This window comes from Scyliorhinus canicula, chromosome 3 (assembly GCF_902713615.1).
Source record: "Scyliorhinus canicula chromosome 3, sScyCan1.1, whole genome shotgun sequence".
NCBI classification, from domain to species: Eukaryota; Metazoa; Chordata; class Chondrichthyes; order Carcharhiniformes; family Scyliorhinidae; genus Scyliorhinus; species Scyliorhinus canicula.
In genome coordinates, this window is record NC_052148.1 from 251,147,000 (window position 1) to 251,165,717 (window position 18,718).

The 18,718-nt window shown below is 40.9% G+C and overlaps 1 protein-coding gene across 4 annotated transcripts in view; it reads right to left on the bottom strand.

The window, feature by feature from the left end:
• Positions 1-18,718, bottom strand: part of kiaa0232 (KIAA0232 ortholog) — a 129,668-nt gene that overhangs the window by 32,292 nt on the left and 78,658 nt on the right. For 3 of the 4 annotated variants that reach the window (XM_038792533.1, XM_038792532.1, XM_038792531.1), the window contains exons 4-7: positions 12,862-12,931; positions 9,854-9,938; positions 4,743-8,025; positions 2,904-2,993 (exon numbers count right to left, since the gene is read on the bottom strand). In XM_038792533.1, coding sequence (XP_038648461.1) covers positions 2,904-2,993; positions 4,743-8,025; positions 9,854-9,938; positions 12,862-12,931 — 3,528 coding nt within the window. The remainder of the gene's footprint in view (positions 1-2,903; positions 2,994-4,742; positions 8,026-9,853; positions 9,939-12,861; positions 12,932-18,718) is intronic. The other variant, XM_038792534.1, reaches the window with a different exon arrangement.

The window sequence follows — 18,718 nt, forward strand, 5'->3', positions numbered from 1 at the left end:
CTGGTAAATACGGATCTCACAATTCTCCCATCTGCTACTTCGCTCCTTCTTCGCCCATCGCAGGACACACTCCTAATCGGTGAAGCGGTGGAATCTTACCACCACAGCTCTCGGCGGCTCGTTCGCCCGAGGCCTCCTTGCCAGGACTCTGCATGCCCCATCCAGCTCCAGGGGCCGCGGGAAAGCCCCCACGCCCATCAGCGTTCCCAGCATCGAGGTCACATACGCACCAGCATCCGACCCCATCACGCCTTCAGGGAGACCCAGAATCCGCAGGTTCTGCCTCCTTGACCTGTTTTCAAGGTCTTCCAGCCTCTCCTGCCATCTTTTGTGCAGAGCCTCGTGCGCCTCCACTCTAACCGCCAGGCCCAAAATCTCATCCTTGTTATCAGAGGCCTTCTGCTGCACCTACTTGATCGCCATCCCCTGCATCCTCTGGGTCTCCACCAACCTTTTAATAGAAGCCTTCATAGGGGCCAACATCTCCACTTTTAACTCGGCGAAGGAGCTTCTGAGAAACTCCTGCTGCTCCCGTGACCACTGGGCCCACACTGCTTGATCCCCGCCGGCTGCCATCTTGTTGTTTCCTGCCCGTTCTCCTCTCTTCTCCAAAGCCGCCTTTTTTGATTGCCCCATTCCTGGTCCACTCCATACAGCGCTGGGGGACCCTCACAGTTTCCTTCCCACACCTGGAATCGTGGTCCAAGTGCCGCTGGAGCTCCGTAAAAGGGCCCAAAAGTCCGTTATCGGCAGGAGTTGCCGACCGTGCGACCTATCTAGGCATAGCCGCAACCGGAAGTCTTTCTTAAACCATTTAATGACTCAGGCTCTATCGCACTATGGGACAGCGAGTTCCACAAATTCACCACCCTCTGTAAGAATAGTTCCTCCTCATCTCAGTTCTAAATCTACCACCTCTCAACCTGTATCCATGACCTCTCATTCTAAATTTTCCCACAAGAGGGAACATTTAGTCCTCATTCTGTGCTGTACTGTTCTATGTTCTATTTACTTTATCCCTTTTAGTATTATATACACGTTGATCAGATCCTCTCTCGTTCTTCCATACTCCAGCAAGTATAAGCCTATTTAATTTCTCCTCATATGTCAACCCTTTCATAACAATAATAGTATAATAATCGCTTATTGTCACAAGTAGGCTTCAATGAAGTTACTGTGAAAAGCCCCTAGTCGCCACATTCCGGCGCCTGTTCGGGGAGGCCGGTACGGGAATTGAACCCGTGCTGCTGGCATTGTTCTGCATTACAAGCCAGTTGTAATCAATCTGGTGAACCTCCTCTGAATTGCCTCCAATGCCACCACATCCTTCCTCAAATAAGGAGACCAAAACGTGACACAATACTCCAGATGTGGTCTCACATCTACCCTATACAATTGCACCAACACTTCTCTGCTTTTACACTTAGTCCTTTTGCAATAAATGCAAACATTCCATTTGTTTTTTAATTACATTCTGTACCTGCATGCTAACTTTCTGCGATTCATGAACAAAGACGCCCAGATCCCTCTGCCCAGACGCATCTGCGGCGGGATTCTCCATTTCTGAGATGAAGTGTTGACGCTGGTGCAGAATTTGTGGACTTTCACGACAGCAAAACTGGCGCTAAACCTGGATCGATTCAGCGACTGCGGAGGGGCTAGCACCTGCGCGACGTGGAACACAATTGATTCCAATGAGAAACGGTGCGGGATTTGCTCGGTCCGTGATTGACACTCGGGAGGCTGGCAAGCTGCAGCTGAACATACACATTACAATCCCCACACACATTTATCCCAACCAACAAGCTGGCACTGGTTGTGCTGGAGTGCGCCCATACAGCTGATGGGTTGGCTGGAGCCAGAGGGCACCTGGGGAGGTGGCATGGGGGGACACCTATACCACCCATGGCCCTAAGTTCACAATGGGCTATTAGTGGCGTGCGCAGCTGCATGGCTGCCTTGCCAGCTGCGGCAATGGTGTTCCATGTCCGTCCGCCGGCCTCACAGCCCACCTTCTGCACCCCCCCCCCCTCCCCCCGGCCCTGGCAGAAACCACCAGCCAGTGGCACAAATGTCAGCAAACTATAGTGATGTTGGACACTTTCCGTACCCTCCTGTCTCTCCCTCAGCAGCCACGACGCCAGTTTCATGATTTTTAAAAGCACAAGTGAACCAAGCCGTTGGGAACTAGGTCCATCGGAGGTGGAGCATCGTGGAAGCCCCGGAGGATACCGGGTTGAGCTCGCTAATGACATGCAAACGGTGTTCACTGTATGTGCGTTCCACACCGCATTGACGCTGCTGTCTAGGTGACGGAGAATTGTGATTTGGTGTCAAATCGGCACCTGCTGCAATCAGAATCTAGTCTCTGCCCAACTGTGTTTCGCGATTTCGGAGTCAGCCAACGGAGAATCCTGCCCCTTGAATCTGCTTTCCATTTAGATAATAATTTGTCTTTCTATTTTTTCAGCCAAAATTGATAACCACATGTCAGATCAGTGATGGTTTCCCCATGGGGTTATGACAGAGATGGAGAAAAAGACAAAAAAATAAAAATAAGAAAAAGCTCCTGAAAAATTCAAAACAAGGAGGAATGAGACTCCACACTTCAGTGGCAGAGACTGATTGCCCAAACACCAACGGATACTTTCGCTAATTACTAACTTAAAATATATGTTCAGGTTTAGTTTCTATCTCCCATACAAAAAGAGTAATTTCAGAACATTGAGTGCACATCAATGGTGAAGCAGACAGCAAAATGCCATTTCCACAAAGCTAATGGCGGAGAAGCACAAAGCTTGGACAGCAACTTTTAGATACTTGCATTTAACCATATATCTGACCTTCACCTGAAGTTGCTGTAACATTTATGTATAAATAATGGCAAGCTTCATGATTCTCACCGTTATTTCGACAGCAGATTCTGGCTCATTGTAATGACCATTCTTTCCTTGAACACTTATTGCAGGCTGCCAATCTTCTTGGAAAATCGCCTAAATACAAGTAAAGCAAAATGACTGGCTTGAAGTATGAGCAGTTAGTACAAATTGTAATCCCAGCATTGGTCATGTCCATTGCCTCTTGGTGTTAATAAAACAATGGGAATAAAATCCTCTTATTTTGACACTTTGGTACTTGATCAGAAGAATCAAGTTAGAGGTTTTCCAAGTAATTGAAGCAGATAAGCCTACAAATGACTCAAGTTGGAGGAATAACACTCTGAGTTTGATACCCAGGGTCCTGAGGCAATTAGCACTTCAGTGTCAGAAACATATGGTCACAACAATGAAACTGGTCAAAAGGCCAGTGCAAAGCTTACGAAAGACAAACCATTCCGAACATATGGATATGAATTAATGAATGCATCACATGTTTGGTTTACTCTTCTACAGTCCAAAGATGTGCGGGTTAGGTGGATTGGCTATGCCAAATTGCCCGTAGTGTAAGGTTAATGGGGGGATTGTTGGGTTACGGGTATATGGGTTACGTGGGTTTAAGTAGGGTGATCATTGCTCGGCACAACATCGAGGGCCGAAGGGCCTGTTCTGTGCTGTACTGTTCTATGTTCTATGTCTCTCCAGGAACTGGAGGTCACTTCTCCAATGAAACAGTGAGTAACTGACCAGGAAGCTCTCATATATGATCCCCAAACTATACTGAATTAGATGCTCTGAGTTGTAACAACAGTAACGTTGATATAATTATCGCAGCATCTTGGGTTTAGACGAGGAGAAAAATTGTTCAGGATTCCTGCTCCTTCTTACTGAGTGATTTTGCTGTCACTCGCTTCACAGTTATAATTCTTGCAATTGAATGGCTTGCGAGTACTCACATCAGGACTCACATGTTCACTATAGTAAGGTATCAAGGGTCAACACCTTCAGATCAAGTGCAGAGTATATAAATTTCGAGGAATAAAATCTCTCAGAGAATAATTTTCTTGGGAACGTTGTAGCAAAAGAAGATGGAAGATTCCTACATGAACAGGGAGGTAGCTTAATTTCAATTTAACTTCAGGAAACGTCACTGGCAATTCAAAACCGATGATTTCTCAGGGGCCCTGTTTAAACTTTTGCCACCAACATTAAAGCACAATTTTTCCACTTTTGTTTTTATTCCAAATTAATCAAAATCTTTCCAAAATAAATGACTGTTACCATGGCAACAAAACATTCTTTAATAGGCAGCTGGAAAGTTTCTAACAAGTTTGAAAAATGTGGCCCTTCAATTGGTATAGGAAAGCCTTATCGGTGTAATCAAGATTTAATTGGTTTGCAAGAGATCAAAATCATCACTACTCCAAATGTATGCATTTGTTCCTACACTTCGGGGATTTTAAAACTTTATGCAAATTTAGGAACCTATTTTTACAGTGTATTGATGTACCAGGAACAATTCAGTAATATCACAAAATCATTCTATTTTTCTGTGAAACAACAAGTTTTCTGATAACTTATTGCAATAATGTAACCTTTGACTTGCTGTGATCAATTCAACAAGCAACCTACTGCTTATATTAAACAATGACTGTGTAGGTAATCTTGATTCATTGAGTCTTAAAACGTACCTAGTTAAGCTGATCAATGGAATAATTATTAATAACTGGTTGAAACATTATTTCATTATAACTTCTCTAAAAATTGAAGTAAAAAGTAGCTTACTGCAACATTGTTGGCAAACTATTCCCTGCAATATAGAAGAAATCACAAATTGTAAATGTACAGAGAAACAGTGATACTCACATCTTGTAGTGACGCTGCTCTAACACCAGTCCCCTCACTGAATCCAGAAAAGCTCCTGTTTATTGTATGATTCTGGAATGCTTCCAATTTATCACATGGTACCTTCAACTTGAAATCTATTTCACAACTATTCACAGTGGTGCATCCCATTGATGCCTGTAAATTACATTCTGGACACTGCTGCTCTGGCTGTAAAAGACCACCAGATCCTTCATGAGAATCCAGTGAAGTCTGAGCACTCTTTTCCATTCCAGCTTTCTTTAACCTGGGCAGGAATTTTCCCGATTCCAGCTCTGACTTTCCATAATAATGTCCTTCCCGCTCAGCATCTTCTTCCAATGGCTTTAAGTCTGCCTGTTGATCCTCAAACAAATCTGTCTGGCAGAGGACAGGTATAGTAACATCCTCCTTTTCTGACTCAAATTCTGACTCACTTCCTCCGCCTGGTGAAAGCTCAGAGGCAGATATTGGTCGGAAATGAGTCCGTGGCGAGATTCGAATAGCCCGGTACTGTGTTTTGTCAATACTATATATTTTCGGATGAAATGTTTCACTTTCTGAGTCTGAACACAGTATAGATTTGGGCTTAAAGCTTGGACTGAATGTTGCAAGCCTTTCAGGTTCAAATGAGCATTCCACATGAAGAACTTGTGAAAAGGGATTGTTTAGGTCAAAGGAGGAAAATGAATACTCAACACCAGGCTCCTGACCCTGATAATTACTGCAATTCCCTAATAAATCTTCATGGAAGATAAAAGAGAACTCAGTATTTAACCTATCATCTCCTTGTCTTGTCTGGTCACATGGTGTGAACGAAGCACAAGATCGCCACAACGGTCTGTGGCCAGGAGCAAAATTGCTACCTGGAGTCATGAAGACATCTGTACCTGCTATGGTCACAACATCTGATGCTGCACACTGCAATAAAGTACCTTTTGCAGAATCAGTGGGAACTACTCCCCAGTCTCCACAACTGTCAAATGTTTTTAGTTCTCCATAGACGCCACCAAGAATGAAAGCACTTTCCTTGTCAGCACCAATATCCCAAGGTTTAGAAGGTGCTGTGTAATCACCTACATCTATCTCTGCAAGTTCCCCAGTTGCAACAGCTTGGGCCTCCAAGTTTTCCTTCTGGCATTCCCACAAGTGATACTCAGACCGCTGCACTGCCTTTTCATGAGGCTCTTGCAGGATGTCCTGTTTAGTTGCCATATCTAAACAACAGCAATGGCAACCATTCACCTCACCATGAAAGAAATCCTCTTCTGATCGTTCTACATCTAGTGTTGTTACAGTGTCATTTTCTGCTATGGCTGTCCAAATGTCCTTTATAACTTCTGAGCCATAGGTATCCCCATGACTGGCCATCTGTTCAGCAAAAATTTCCACAGTTTCATATTCCTTATTTTCTTCTTCTTCCAACTGAATTCCACACACTGACTCCAGCTTAGATTTCTGTTTGAAAGTCATGCTTGTTATATTCCGTAAAGCTCCATCTGTTTGTGAATGAGTGTCCTCATGCAATAAATCTAAAAGGTCTTCATCAAGAAGGCTGGACGAAATGCCTGGGACTATACAATCAATCTCATCTGCATTAAATTTAGTGGACTCCTCCATCTGAATACCAAAGGAGGTTTCATTATCTGAACGTGTTTCTTCAGAATGTGACCATGGGCTGCAGGTTCGTGTTGAAAGATTTGAGCAGTGGTCATTTTCATCAAAGGCACTATTTTTGGTCCATATAAGCAAACGAGACTGTGATTTTCCTGGCAAATCTGTCCAGCCTCCAACATCACTATTCTGATTTCCCAGGCTAAGTCCATCAAAACAGAATGGTGAAGTAGAGTTATCATATTGCACTTCAAACAGAGAAAAACAAGTGGAGTTTAAACCAGACCCTTCATTTGTTTCTGAAAAGTGTTCTTCTTGATTGCCAGTACTACTACTTGCATCACACACTGTATTATCCACAATGGGAGAAAGCGTAATGGGGGAATCCCCAGCAAAGCTTTCCCCTTCTGCTTCATCAGAGCTAGAGCACTCCCAAAATTGAGCTATATTTGCAAGATCATTTAAGAATAATCCTTCTGCGTCAAGAGAAGCTTGTGAATCTGTCCATATTGCACTTTCCCTTGTCAACTGTAGTCCATCTAACACTATACAACAGTCTGCCTCAAAATCAGTTTGCTCTATACTTTTCCGTCGAATCATGCTTAAAATTCGACTCTCTCCTTGCAATGAATTTGAGGCACTAGGATCCAATATGGATTGATGAATATCCACTTCATAGAAGTGAGTAAATTCAGATAGATGCATATCATCTAAAATATCACTGTCCTTGGGATTAGAACAGTTTGAGGTCCCAGTGAGGTCATTAGCCTCATCTAATAATGCAGGCATTTCAACAAAGTGACCATCGACGAAAGCACCTGCTGCGAGGTATGTTTGGAAATTATTGTTACTAATACAAAGACCCTGCATCGTCTCCGAAAGCTCTTCCAAAGTCAAAGATTCACTATCATTAGCAGCTACACTATTCCGGTATGCAGTTTCTAGCTTACTTTTTCTACTTGGAGGGAACCAGTAATCTGTGATTGGTTCAGTGTACCACAATGGTTCTTCCTTGAATTCCTGTTCTCTTCCACTTTCATTGCCAAGATCTTTTGTATCCTTTAATTTCCTTCTTGTTTCTTTCATAAACCTTTTTCCTTTTTTGCACAGCTGTTTGTTAGGTCCACTGCTGCTGCTTCCACAGGTGCTTTTTCGATCATCTTTGTCAACAGATTTCAAAGATAGCCTAACTTGTCCATTTCGCCCCTTTTTGTTCCGAGCAGTTTCTCTCATCTTATGTCTGATTTTGACAGCTTTGGTGGGACCTTTTAACTCATACTGGTTCCCACTTGAGCTTGAGCCTGCTTCACTGGAGCCAGAGGACCATGAACGAGGGCGCATCTTTCCTTCTGACCTATGTCGGATCTGCTTCTTTCCTGTAGTGGGTTTCTGTTCTGGCAAGCTGTTGTTGTGCCTATTTTCTTTCTCTTTTTTACTTCTTCTGAACATACGACTACTACTTGTAGTGATGGAAGCCTCATTCCTTCGGTCTCTAGTACCTTCACCTTCACTATTGCAATCTTTTGGAGAGGACGTATCAGTGCTTGTTTGTGGAGCAGCAGATGAAGAAGAACCACCAGAAAATGAACAAGCTTTGGTCTTATTCCACACGGTCATGATTTCTTGTAGACAGATTGGCTTCTCAGAAAGAGGTGGAAATGCTTCATAATACCTAAAAAGAAAATGGATATTAGTCCAATGAACTAGGTGACGTGTAAACCTTTTTAATTATTGAGAATGCCATGTTTTACACAATGTAAGAAACAGGAGCAGGAGGAGGCCATTCACCCCTTTACACCCACGACACCATTCAATGGTTGATCTTCTACTCAACACCATTTTCTTGCACTATCCCAGTATCCCCTGATATTTTTAATCTGTAGAAAGTTATCAATCTCAATCTTGAACGGTTGAGCCTCCACAGCCCTATGGAGAAAGAAATGCCAAAGATTCGGCACCCTCCGAGTGATGAAATTCCTCCTCATCTCCTCCTAAATGGTTTGCTCCTTATTCTGAGACTGTGTTCCCTGGTTTTAGCCAGCCAGGGGAAACATCTACCCTGTTGAGCCTTTTAAGAATTTTGTATGTTTGAATGAGATCACCTCTTATTCTTCGAAACTCCAGAGAATAAAGGCCCAGTCTATTTAATCATTCCTCATAGGACAATCCCTCCATCCCAGGAATTAATTTGGGGAACCTTTGTTGCACTCCATCTCTGGCAAGTATATCTTTCCTTCACTAAAGAGAAAAACTGGACAATATATTCCAGGTGCTGTCTCACCATGGTTCTGTATAATTGCAGTAAGACATCTTTACTCCTACATGCACATCCTCTTGACACAAAGGCTGGCTTACCATTTGTATTCTTAATTACTTGCTGTACCTGCATGTTAGCTTTCAGTGACTCATGAACAAGGACACACCCAAGTCCCTTTGAAATTCAACACTCTCACCATTTAAAAAATACTCTGTATTTCTATTTGCCAATCAGTGAATAACCTAATTTCTCATTGTATTCCATCTGCCAGATTTTTGCCCACTCACTGAGCACCTCCAAAGCCCCATGCAGCATCTTTGCACCCTCCTCACAACACGCACTTCCACCTTGTTTTGTACCACCTGCAAATTTCAAAGTATTATATTTAATCCCCATTTCCAAATCATTGATATAGATTATTTGACATTTGTTAACTTTAAATTCAATGATTACATGAAATTTTTTAAATTTCATGAGGTTTTCCAGCACAACTGGATTAGTGATAGCACTCAGAGAAGGCGGGACACACAAGGGTGGGGGATGCTTGGAGGATTTGAGGGTACCGGGGTGGAAGCCCTAACTAAATGTTGGTCTCTCTCCTTCTACAATTCCTTACAGATATACAAAATATGGCTGGTTATCCCAGTCCCCCAGGGGCCTGGAAGCGGCGTTGATGCATGCTGGAGATGGGACCCCATGTGTACGGGGCCATCGCACACCCTGAAAACCCAGCCGCCCATCAGGCCATGGAGGAACCCAGAGGGTGGCCCAGTGACGACCCAAGGTGTACAGGCATTGTTGGTCTTTCAAGGAGATAATGGACAGCATGTACCACAGGAGACTCTGTCTTAACAAAGTTAGAAACACCAATTGTATTGAAAGAAAAATGACAGCAAATGGGAAGTCAGAATGTGCACAGTGGCTAGCACTGTTGCTTCACAGCTCCAGGGTCCCAGGTTCAATTCTAGGCTTAGGTCTGTGTGGAGTCTGCACGTTCTCCCCGTGTCTGCGTGGGTTTCGTCCGGGTGCTCCGGTTTCCTCCCACCAGTCCCAAACGACGTGCTGTTAGGTAATTTGGACGTTCTGAATTCTCCCTCTATGTACTCGTAGAATATGGCAACTGGGGGATTTTCACAGTAACTTCATTGCAGTGTTAATGTAAGCCTTCTTGTGACAATAAAGATTATTTAAAAAAAGACGTGTCCCGAAATGTCATGTGCATTCTAAAACAGTTCATACTTACATTTCTACCTGATCCTTGGTGGAAGGAGATTCTATGATTTCTGGAGATTGAGATCCTTCTACTTTCTTATTACCTTGCTTTTCTTCTGAAATTTGGGAAGAGAAAAGAAGGAATAGAAAAATAAATTCAAGTTGCTCTTACATGGATGATTGCTATTTGCTTCACTACTTTTCCTGCATTAAAGGGAAGTATGTAAGGGAATTCAGTTGGATGTAACAGGAGCAGATGATATAAACAATGACATTTGTATTAATATTTAGAACAACTGTGAGAGTCATCACATGTTCTTAATTGCTTCTGAATTCACTCTGTAACTTTAATAAGACACCACATAGATTCTGAACTCAAACATGGTAAATACATGGATAAGACAGTGTAAATAAATGGATAAAGACATAAGTCAAAATAGAGTGTTGAGTCTAATCAAGTCAACAAGTTTACCTTAAACACCATTACTGCACCAGGGTTCACAAGTTTTTTTTGTAAAATAGCAAATGGAAACTTTTGACAATTGCAAAGAGCAAGAAGCAGACCTTTTTATATTTGTGTGTGGTGCCACACAGGAACATTAAAACTGTACACAACGATTCAGCTGTTTCAAGTTCTCTCAGTGTACAATGCTCATAAACTACAGTAAAACAAGTTCTTAAATAAACATATTTTAACTAACATAGGCATAATGTTAGTTAGGGCTGGTTAAGCACAGTGGGCTAAATAGCTGGCTAGTAATGCAGAACAAAGCCAGCAGCGCAAGTTCAATTCCCGCACTGGCCTCCCCGAACAGGTGCCGGAATGTGGCACCTTCCAGTAACTTCATTGAAGCCTACTTGTGACAATAAGCGATTATTATTATGTATTTCTGATAAAATGGCGATATATCTTAATTCAATTGATACGTTCTCCTTTTTTTTTAAACTATCCAAATTCTAGGGACAGTGATAGCAGTAAAATGAAATCTGCCCAAATAGCTCAGTAAATAATAATCAAAACTATACAGAGGGAAAACGAAACAAAAGAGATTCTAGAGGACAGAACTGAGGAAGAGCTCAAGAAACGGTTATATTTAAAGCATTCTCACATTTATTTTAGGGATTTCACTAAAGTCTGCGAGTTTTTGGCATTTCTATCTAATTTGATCTTCAAAAGTAAAGATACTAAGCATGTGCTAGTGGCCAGCCAAAAACCAGATGCATGCCAGAAATCAGGCTAAGTGAGCAAAGCAGAGGGTGTCAGAAACTTGGTGTGGGCGTTAGGCAGTAAGGTGGCCTGATATCCCCCATGAGCCTTTTCCATTAACAAAATTAACCTTGTTTACTAATGAACAGAGGTTCCGGAAAGAGATGTCAAGAGATGTTATGATCCCTTATCTGCTGGTGGAGACCATAAGGTTAGTGGTGGGAGGGTGGTTAATGGGATGTGAAGGAGACTGACAAGATTAGCACTCAGAGGGTGCACTGTGTGGGAAGGTCAGAGAGACAGTAGGATGTTTATACCCACATCAATTCAGTAAACATGGAAAGGAAAGCAGTGTTAATTACACAGCATGCATGGGTAAAAAATAAGTATCAGAATCAAGTAATGGCTTCAGGACTTAGGGAGTTTAATCTACAAAGAGAGACTCTCAGAGCTAAACTTCCTCTTCTTGCAAAAAAGACTGGGGAGTGGAGGAGTCACGGTTAATATATTTGAAATGACAAAAGTTATGATGGTGCAGATAGAAATAAGCAGGAATTAATTTAGATCACAGAACAAGATATTGGGGCAAAATTCATAAGCATCAAAGAGCTTGACAGGGTAGACACTGGGCAGTCCAGAACTAGGGGCACAGTCTCAGAATAACGACGAGGAGATGCCGGCATTGGACTGGGGTGAGCACAGAAAGTCTTACAACACCAGGTCAAAGTCCAACAGGTTTGTTTCTAATCACTAGCTTTCGGAGCTAACCTGGTGTTGTAAAACTTCTTATTCTACTCAGAATAAGGGGTCAGCTATTTTGGACTGAGAAGAGAATAAAATTTCTTCACTCAAAGTTTTGCAAATCTTTAGAATTCTCAAAACCAAAAGATTATGTTTTAGTCATTTAGAATGTTTAAGACAGATATCAATAGATTTTTGGATATTAAGGGAATCAAACGATATGGGAATAGGGTGGAGGAATTGAGGTACTGTATAATATTAGTCTAGATATTATTGAATGCCTGATGCAGGCTCTAAGATACTGAATGGTCTGTTCCTGCTCCTATTCCTTATGTCCTTCAGCCTTTGGGGAAACAATTCCAAGGCTCACCTCGTCATCATGTTAACCATCTTTTGTCTCAGTCCTTCCTAGGAATTTGTGCAAATGCTCACATTTCAAATGTAATCATTTACAAATCCTTTCTTTGGAGAACTGGGTCACAAATCTTGAAACTTGACAAGAAGGAAATGTATGTTACTGAACTATATAACTTATTCTTTATCATATGATGTTTCAGTATGTTTCAGCCCATCCATTGGTTTTTAAAAACAAGTTGGTTTTGATGGAGCTTATTTAATGGAGAGAACTATCTTCTAACCAGCTCATTATGCTCCACGGACAGCCAACCAAACACTGGAAATAACAATTCCATAGGATCATGTGCATGCCTTCCCTATAAATCTGAACAGCAATAATGCTGAAGCATATTTATCAGAACATAATTTAATCAATAAGAACACATCCAATTGTTTTTGCAATATAAAGTTTACATTTAAATATCTGTGAAAATCTGGGTAGCCAAACAGGTTGATGATAATACTTCAACAAATATTTTCTTTTGTGAATACATGAATATTTGAACATTACTAAAGGAAAATATCCTTTCTGATAGTTTTGCAGCAGACTCTACAGGTTTTCAGAAGTATTCTGCAACTCTGCCAAAAGTAAGTTTGCCATGTGACATTTTGGATTCAGGCCTTTGTTGCCGACCCTTTATTGTAGTTTTCTAACAGCTGCAACAGCAAGTACTCAAAATTTGAAATAAACATACCTTTTTGCTTATTCTGCAATTCTTTCAATTTGGAACAAAGCTCCTCAACTAAGGTCTCAATTCCAGAACTCTAAGGGAAAACGGAAAATACAATGATCAAAACCGACTTAAACATTTGAAAAAAATTCTTAAAGATTTATGAAGAACAAGTACAGAGGGAGGTAACAAGTGATAATATTTACTGTACATGGTACAACATATGATTTTGGTCAAATGAAATTCTAATCTATTTAGCGTGAAACATTTATTGGCAAAAGGAACATAGATCAAAGCATACATTTTCATTCAAATCAGTCTATATAGATATAGTCAAATTTAAAATATATTCCAGATACGATAGCATACTTGACGACCATATAATCTGAATTTGTAGAATATTGCATTACCTACCTTCATTGCAAAATTCCTCATCCTCAATTTCCACATATAAAGAGGTTTAAAAAAGATCCCCATAATACACCTCATATGGCGCAGTGGGTTAGCCTTGCTGCCTCACGGCACCGAGGTCCCAGGTTCGATCCTGGCTCTGGGTCACTGTCCGTGTGGGGTTTGCACATTCTCCCCGTGTTTGCGTGGGTTTCGCCCCCACAACCCAAAGATGTACAGTGTTGGTGGATTGGCCACACTAAATTGCCCCTTAATTGGAAAAAAATGAATTGGGTACTCTAAATTAAAAAAAAAGACACCTCATGTGGATAGGCCTGTTTCTGTACAAATCTCTTTACTAGTTGACAAGAAAAAGTAGCAGACTCCCAACACAAGAGTCAGGTGGAGCAACCATGATAAATCAGGAAGGGGGGTGAGTTCTTTTAAAACAATTGGTATGTAACAACAAAAGTACACAAGAAAAATGGCACAGAGAAACTGTCAAATTGACTTAAAGGACTTGATCATCAAATTTACAAGGGGCATAACAGCACAGATCTGCCCGTCACCCTCAGCTGAAAAATCAAGCAAGTGATGCTCAATAAAAGCAAGTGACAGTGAATTTACATATTTCTCAAGATAAATCCTTACGAATAGGATCGCAAGAAATAGCTATTGCACAAGTATCAAGAGCTTGGCTGAGTTGGCAGCAATCATCCCACAGATTCAGAAAGTTGTGCATTTAGATCTCTCCCCAAGCCTTGAATCAATAAACTAGACTGACATTCAGTGCAGCAATTCAGGGGTATCACGCTGAAAATGAGAAGTTAAACTGAGGTTGGTCTCTCCAAATAGATATTCTCTAAGCAGTGAGTTCTCCCAGTGTCCCAGGACAAGTTATTTTCTGAACTTGAACCCCAAAATCACACTACATGGTTAATCATCTCAATGCTATCTGTAGAATCTCGCAAAGTGTAAAATGATTGTACACATAGTGACTGCATTTCAAGTACTGGTTGTGGCATTTTCCAGAGTGATGATAAGGTACTATAGAATTGTTCCTAGAATTAAACCCATCAGCAATCAGGACAGGATACATTTCATTAGTGTTTTAGTAATGACTTTACTCAATGCAAAGTGTTTAAATTGAGAATCCAAAATCTTCTGGAGTCCACTGAGGTTGCATTTTCCTATCTGCCCACTTAAGAGTCATTACAGCACAGAAGAAGGCCACTCGGTTCATCAAGTCCACGTTGGCTTACTGCATAAAAAAAATCCAGTCAGTCCTTTTTCCTCCACTCTAACTCTGTAGCTCTGCAACTTTATTTCTATCAAATGCCCATTCAAATTCCTCCTGAAATCATTCAAAATCTTCACTTCGACCATCCAGGTCATTAGTGCTTCCTGCATTAAATTGTTCTTCCTCACAATTCCCCTGTATTTCTTGCCCAAAATCGTAAATCGCTGTGCCCTATTCCTTTATACCAGCAACAGCTTTTCTTTGTCTACCCTATCTAAACCTGCAATAATCTTGTACACTTCTATCAATTCTCTCCTCAATCTCCTTTGCTCTGTTAACAACCTCAGCTTCACCAATCTAACTGTAGCTAAATTTTCATTACTGGAACCATTCCGGCAAACCACTGCCTAAACTCAAGGGACTTTACAGCTTTCCTGAAGTGTGGGGACCAGAACCAGACTCAATATTCTAATGGTGGCCTAACCAAGGATTTGCATATTGTCTCTTTGGTGATGGATACTGTCTCTTTGGAAATTAAGAGAGAAGTTACCAACCTTGCTACAAGTCCTGTCTGGGGGGTTGGGGAGGGGGGGGGGGGGGGGGGGGGGGGTGAGTGCAAGTGCAGATTGGTATATGCCTGTCCTCTCTATACTGTCTATATTGCAACTTTAGTCCTTTTTGCCAGAAATCAACCTCTCACTTTCTCCTGGATTTCACGCATCGTCTGGAGGAAGTCAAGCAACACATACCAAGAGGCTCAGAACCATGAAGGAACGTTGTTTGGACACATGTCTTAAAAGCCTTAACCTATGATAACTTGTCACTGAAGAGTGAAAAATGTTCCTGAGGAATCTTACTGATAATAGTGGCACGGTGGTACTTTACAAGTATAATTCAAATCTGTCACATGAATAACACACAAACATACTGAAGTACTTTATTACAAGAATTATTTATTTTGCTAATTTCTCAAGGGAGAAATGCCCTTATATTTGAAAGCTGAATCCAGCATTTCTACATCTGCAAAGCACAAGTCTGAATGTCAAGCAAAACAGACTTCTGTAATTGATGCACATCATATACTTATGCCCTCATATATATGTTATACACTTATGGAACTTAATTATATTTTCTTAAAAATTTTAAGTACTTGACTGAACATTAAAGTATTTTGTAATGTGATTTGCATGTTAACACAATAGGTAGAGATCACCCAAAATAGAGGTATCAAACAGGTATTTCAAACATTCAGCGTGGTAAAAGATTAATTGATGGAACAAAGTAGCCTCCGTACAACTGGAAGACGTGCACGAGACAATTACACACATGCCATTTACATGACCAGCTGTTCAGATACCCAACGCTTGCAGCTATCCTAACTTCTAAAAACCTTAAAAGAAAAGGGAAAATGCTATGTAGAGTTAGTTACTTAATTACCTTTATCACTAAGTTATAAAATATATAAATTAGCATTATAAAGAATTACATTTTAACTGGCATTCAATTTCAGTCTTCGTGGTAAGCAAACATCCTTTGAGAGAATTTCTTTTATACCGATTCAACACATGCATGTCAAAAATACCACAAAAATACTGCCCTTGTTTCTATTTTTACCAGCTGAGCTCATTTAAAAACATCTACACAACCTTACTGTGAATATGCTATGCTTAGTTTGAAGGCCTTTGACTTCAAAAGTAATCCAGAACTTTGTCAACATCATTTCAAGTGATTACAATTATAACAGAATACTGAAGCATGGAGAAGCTAATTGACTATTACCAATGAGAGAAAAAGAGAACAGAGGGGGAGAGAGAGAGAGACAGAAAGAGAAAGAGAAAGAATGGGAAATCAAATTCAAACACCTTACCATTCTGCTTTAGCAGGTAAAAGTTTGGGTGCTCTATGCTTTGCATTTCCTCTTACATCACAGTATCAGTGTCAGCTGACAAGCAGCACACTGAGTCACAGCAATCCAGTGCAGCCAGTTGTATCAAAAATAGATCACAGCACCGAATGCCAAACCTCAAAGGACCAGTTATTCCACTTCTGGAGAGCAGTGAGTGAAGGCGTACTGCTTACTCAGTTGTTAAAACATTCTGCTGTGTTGATTTGTTACCACTTTTTATTAAAACATTTTGCAGAGTCACAATCTACTACTTTGCAATTGTTTTCGCTGCCATAGTCACCTCCCTTTACAACGTACATACACATTATTGGCAGATCACTAGCCTCAAACTTCGAACAGACCATACTTTCTTCACCATACTACAGACCATACTTCTCTGTCATTATAGGATATTGGTCCAGTTCCACCAAGTTTGCTACTCACATTTTTTATGTGCTGCTTCTTTAAGCAGAAACTTTTAATTCCTGCTGCACCTGGCCTCAGCCTCTCCACTCGTTATTAATGAACCTCCTTTTTTGGGCCGATCCACTGCCAAGTATTCCAGTTCTACTCCCTCAAAGCATATCCAAGGGATCGCAGGATGTCTTTAGACAGCCTCAGAATATTTTAAATGATCTAACCTCACAATTTATGATCAGGTCAAACCACAACCTGGAGAAAGGACAAAGTTCCTTTCCAAGTCAGTACTCAGTAAATGTCCCAGATATCAAACTCTAATCATAGAACAGAACCGTAAAATACCCCTGAAAAAATACATTTTTTATCAAAGCTTTTCGTCTCGCACGCATCAGGGCATGCAAGACGAAAAGCTTCGACAAAAAATGTCTTATATTTTTTAGCAATGCTCAAGTTTTGTATGACCAAAAGAATCATAGAAGGTTTCTAGCAAAGAAAGAGGACACTTAGCCCATCGTGTCTGCGTCGGCAGGAAAATGAGCCATCCAGCCTAATCCCACTTTCCAGCATTTGGTCTGTTGCCCTGCGAATTACTGCACTTCAGGCATATATCCAGACACCTTTGAAATGAGTTGAGAGTTTCTGCCTCTACTGCCTTTCAGGCAGTAGGTTCCATATACCTACAACCCTCTGGGTGAAAAAGAATTTCATCTCCCCTCTAATCATTCTATCAATCACTTTAAATCTATGTCCCAGTCACTGATTTCTCTACTAATGTAAATAGGCCTTGCCCATGAACTCTATCCAGGGCGCCTCACACTGTTACTCCTTTTTTCAAAAAGCAGGAAAGTACATGCCAGTTAGCCTAAATTCTGTCTTAGGGAAAATATTAGAAGCCATTATTAAAGATGTAATAAGCAGGGCACTTCGAACAATTCAAGGCAAATGGGCAGAGTCAACATGGTTTTGTAAAATTGAAATCATGCTTAATCAATTCATTTAAGTTATTTGAAGGAGTCACATGTGCAGTGGAGAAAGGAGAACTGGTGGATGCACTGTACTTAGATTTCCAGGGATTTGATGAGGTACCACATCCAAGATTATTGCAGAAAATAAAAGCTCATGGTTGGGGGGGGGGGGGGGAGAGAGAATAACTTTTTCATAGATTGGAGATTGGCTAGCCAACAGGAAACACAGTTGGCATAAATGAGTCCTGATCTGGTTGGCAGGATGTGACAAGTGGTGTATCACAGGCATCAGTGCTAGGGCCTCAACATTTACAGTTTATATAAATGACTTTATTGAAGGGATTAAAGGTTTGGCTGCTAAATTTTCTGAAGACACAAAGATAGATAGGAAAGTAAATTGTGAAGAGAACTTAAGGAGGCTACAAAGGATCATAGATAGGTTAAATGAGTGGGCAATACTCTAGCAAATGGTATATAATGTGGGGGAAAGTAAAAATATCTATTTTGGCAGGAAGAATTAAAAGTTTATTATCTAAATGGTGAGAAATTGCAGAGCTCCGAGGTGCAGAGGAATTTGGGTGTCAGTGCATGAATCACAAAGGCTAGTATACAGATACAGAAAGTAATTAGGAAAGCTGATAGAATGTTATTATTTATTGTGAGGGGAATTAATTACAAAAGTATGGATGTTATGCTTCAGTTGTACAGGACATTGGTGAGATCACACCTGAAATATTGTGTACACTGTTGGTTTCCATATTTAAGGAAAGATGTAAATGCTTTCGATGCAGTTCAGAGTTACTTGGCTAATACCAGGAATTGGCAGGTTGTCTTATGAGGAAAGGTTGGAGAGGTTAGGTCTGTACTCACGAGAGTTTAGAAGAGTAAGAGGCAACTTGATCGAAAGCTTTAAGATTCTGACATAGATTGACAGGATGAATGCTTCCTCTTGTCATCTAGAACTAGAGAGTCAGTTTAAAA